General features: G+C 35.6%; 1 protein-coding gene across 1 annotated transcript; it reads right to left on the reverse strand.

Annotated features, from left to right (window-relative positions):
• Nucleotides 1–489: 489 nt before the first annotated feature.
• On the reverse strand, nt 490–4,107 carry DNAJC19 (DnaJ (Hsp40) homolog, subfamily C, member 19). The gene is made up of 5 exons (XM_005859488.2): nt 4,056–4,107; nt 3,900–3,973; nt 2,630–2,709; nt 2,037–2,107; nt 490–795 (listed from the first exon to the last, which is right to left on the reverse strand). Exons 2-5 carry the CDS (start codon nt 3,951–3,953, stop codon nt 725–727), a joined length of 276 nt encoding a protein of 91 aa, XP_005859550.1. The 5' UTR covers nt 3,954–3,973; nt 4,056–4,107; the 3' UTR covers nt 490–724.
• Nucleotides 4,108–4,391: the final 284 nt, after the last annotated feature.

Here is a 4,391-nt window from a genome sequence, read left to right on the forward strand (position 1 = left end):
AATTCTCAGAGTCCAAGCTAAGTATTTTGATATCAGAGCATCTCAGTTTAGCTAATCGTGTTCAAGCTTGATCATAAATGCAAGACTTGATTATATAAAAATTATTTTTACAAATGGTCAGTTTTTTAAAGGTGTTAGCTGAACACACTGTAAATATTTTCTTGATTAGGAACGACATACTCTTTTTTCAAGTTTTTAATGTATGAAATCTGAATTCTGCCTGTGATATACATGACATCAACTTTTTTAGGTCAGAGTTGTGGCTAACCTCACTTTTACATTCAGTCTTAAGCAACTGAACCAGCTCTCTATACCTTGACAGTCTCTCCTCCTAACGTACTATAACAGCCTGTACTAATTCCATCATAATATGTATCACATTGCATTTTAATTACTAGTGTATGGGTCTCATCAGATTGGGGTTCCTTGAGAGCAGGCTTTCATGTTCACTGTGCCTTGAAGTAAATACCAAATTATTTACGAAATGAGTAATGATAGAACAATGTTTCTATTCAAATGGTATGTATCCATAATTATTGAGCATTAATTTCCAAATATTCTATAATTTGATTTAGAATCTTCAAATTTAAATAATAAACTTATACCAAGGCTTTGACTTAGTTTGTGCTAAATCATTTTTAGAATGTGTAGCTTCAGGACATTTATTATAAAAAGCTGTTTTCATATACATGACTAACAACTTAAAATTCACCATACATTTACTTCATTTTTTGGCTTGACCGTCTAGTAAATCTTTAGCTTCATTGATTTTGGCTGCTATATAAGGAGATCCTCCTATAGGGAAAAAGAAGAAATATTAGATCGAGTCTCAGTTTCTGACTGGTGAAAAGCTATTCTCATTTCAAGGATCCCTATGCTTATCTGAGAGGTGCAATTAGCAGAAATAGCATTCCAAAAAATAATTACGATACTGCGACTGGATAACCACATATATGGCAATATATCTGACCAATGGGAAATGAGATTTCACAAAACCAGCAACTTTTAAAGAAGTTTAAACTGATGACGAATAGAATTTCACAAAACCTATATAGACTTACATAACTTTGAAATAATGTAAGTTACCTACCTATAGTGATGATTACAAGTCATAAATGAACAGAAATTTATTGTGCTCTGTTATTTTAAAACCTTGATATTCTCAGAGGCTTCTGAGCTTTGTTGGAAAGGCCTCACATTGCTTTAGATCCTTTTTTTGCCCTTCATATTTTTTCTTTTCCTGTTATTGTCCCTTTACAATGTTATATACAGTCTTTTTCCTACTAATCTGCTGAAGGAGTAATTCTCAAAGTGTGGTCCTTAGACCAACCAGCATCAGCATCAATGAGACTGGTAGAAATGTGAATTTATGGGCTCCACCCTAGACTTTAGTCAGAAGCCCTCCAGTTAATACAAACTAAATTTCATAAAAGAGGCTATGCAGTCAGATACCAAAAAATTGCAACTATGTTTTAACTCAAAGACCTTTTAATGAAAGGCCTCTCCTTATAAAAGGGGTTGAGCACTATAATGTAGATTTTGTGGTCTATATTTTGGCATTCCAAGGAATTACTTCAACACAGCTAAAGCTTCTTAGAAGTGTATCAGAAACTGATAAATACATTCTATAGGTTTCTAACTATGTAAACTCAAGTTCAAAGGTCTAAAGGAATAAATTCATACTTTTGGTCTCATTAACTGAAATTGAATATTTAAGAATGTAGTCCAAATGCCAGGAGAATTTGACTATTAGAAATCAAATTTTATCACAATTGCAGATCCTCAAAACATTGTTAATGCTTATCACTACTTCCAAATTCTAGTAGTTATTAGATATCTACTCATTATTGTGTAAGTAAATTTTTCACTCAGAATTCATTCTTGTAAGACAAATGGATCCAGCCTGGGAGACAGTGCTCACACACAGATTTAGGCACTTCCCTTATTATAGGACAAGAATTAGATATAAATTATCCCATTAATAACAATTACAAAGTCACTACAACATGCATATGAAGAGTTTAATGACTACTTACCCTTGTCTGGGTGATTTAAAAGCATAATTCGTCGGTGAGCATCTCTTATTTTTCCTTTATTGGCAGTAGGGCTAATTTAAAAAGGAAAAGGTGGTATTTCAGACTACTTCTGGATCACAAAAAATTGTACATAAAGGGCAATTAAAGATGCAAAACTAGAGTAAGTCAACACAACAGTGTGAAACTCTGTTTAGGAACCTCTTATCACACAAGTTGAATATTTTGAATCGGAAGTAAACAATTCCTTAGAAAAATTAAAATTCTCAAAAATTTAATAGAGCTTGATAATATTCATTTCAACAGTCCTTTTGTTGGGAAGAATGTTTAAGAATGTGGGAATGAAGGCAGAATTTCCCCACAAAAACTTATAGAGAACAACACTGAGCACTGTTATCTGTTGCACATTTATGTTTCAATGAATTAAAAAGTGCTTATGTGCCAATGTGCGTCTCATTGGAATTTTGTAGGGAGTGTTTAGATGTTAAAATAGACATGATACAAATAACTCCTTCCTAATGAACAAAGGTTTTTCTTACATTTATTGATAGCTCTAGAGTTGTAGAAAATATAAAAATTATTAGAAGTTATTTTACCTTACACCTAGTATTAATGCTGCTTCTCGTTTTGTCATTTTGGGTTCAAACCCACCTCTGTAATAGCCACCACTGAAGGCCTGAAAGAGGAAATGCATTAGTAAGAAAAGATTATTAGAATAAACTGAGAGCTGCTAAAAAAAATGTCTGTGAATGTCCATAGAATTAGCAGGAAAACTAAGACATTTCCGATAACTTGTACTTTAGCTTTATAAGTAGCAACAAATATTTTAATGATTATCAAATATCTATTTTTTCCCTAGACAACCTAAACTGTCTTGAAAATGTAAAACAAAACAATAGTGCCTCAAAGCCAGTTTTTCTGGGAGTGAAGGGAAGATTCCAAGTTAGCCATGTTCTACATAAAAATTTCATCTCATAGTATCACTATGTCGTAGAACAAGTCCCTCAAGAGGATTTAGAGATCTTTAAGACAAGTGGTTCAGATTAAGATATATATGGAGAAAAATCAGGCTATTAGGTCTTCTGACCTTATTATGTAAGAAATATTTGTAAAGCCTACCATCACCCTCTTTTCAATCATGATGCTCAGCAAGCTGTCACAGCCATATTCATTCTGATCTGTGACCACAGATGGTGTCATTACATCCCATCCAGGCATCTTCTATAGCAGTGGTTCTCAACCTTCCTAATGCCGCGACCCTTTAATACAGTTCCTCATGTTATGGTGACCCCCAATTTCATTGTTACAAATTGAACATAAAAAAAGCATAGGGATTAATCACAAAAACAATATGTAATTATGTATGTTTTCCGATGGTCTTAGGAGACCCCTATGAAAGGGTCGTTTGACCCCCAAAGGGGTCGCGACCCACAGGTTGAGAACCGCTGGTCTATAGCCTAGTAAACTGCAGTGCTTCCCAAGTATGTTAGGGAGTGCCAGGACCACAACAGTGAAAATCCATCACTTCAGAGCCCTAGGTCCGTGTCTGTGATGCAAGGGGGGTGGGGGGATGTGGACAGATAATGCTGAAGTTAATAGTGTGTCAACAAAAAAGTGATAGTAACTTTCATGATGCTAAGATTGTTAACACCTCTGTCCCAATTCTGTTACGCACAAAATTTGACTTTTTAGGGTAGCACCTACAAAGTTCAGAACTTCTAAACTCGCCTTGTAGAAAGCAGAAGGGACCCTCAAAGTAATCACTTAGAACTTCACAGATGTTTGGAAATTTACCCTCTTTAAATGTAATTCTAGTTTTCATATACAGGCAGCAAAGAATTAGCAAAAATGTTTAGGAAGTCTTACAGATTTTGGTAGACTTTGAAAAACTTGTTTCACTTGAGGCTCCATATGCTTCATGGCTTGCAAAACATAACGGCCTAAAAACAAAAAGTATAATAGAATAATTAAAAAGTCCTCAACCTCCCCTACTTCACCTCCATCCCCAAACCACAAACCCACCTGCAAATCCTGCAGCAGCAATGGTCAGTCCAACGGCTACCACTGTACTGGCCTGGTGAGGGGAAGCAGAGCACACGTTACCTCTCTAATTCCCACCCTTCCCTGTCACACCCCTTCTCCCGTCCCAACTCCGGGCAAGTTTTACTTCAACGGGAGAAACACCTTTTAGGGCGAAAAGATTCCGCCCAATCATCCTTTAAAAGCACTACCACTTGGACATCCAAGGCACTGCAAAACCTCACGACGGAAGAAGAAAAAAAGGAGGATCTCCCTCGCTTTGAAAACCTCCCTCACCTCAGAGCAAATGAAGTTAAAGTTCAAAGCAAAAGGAAAACA

The sequence above is a fragment of the Myotis brandtii genome, unplaced genomic scaffold, assembly GCF_000412655.1.
Source record: "Myotis brandtii unplaced genomic scaffold, ASM41265v1 scaffold127, whole genome shotgun sequence".
In the NCBI taxonomy this organism is placed as follows: Eukaryota; Metazoa; Chordata; class Mammalia; order Chiroptera; family Vespertilionidae; genus Myotis; species Myotis brandtii.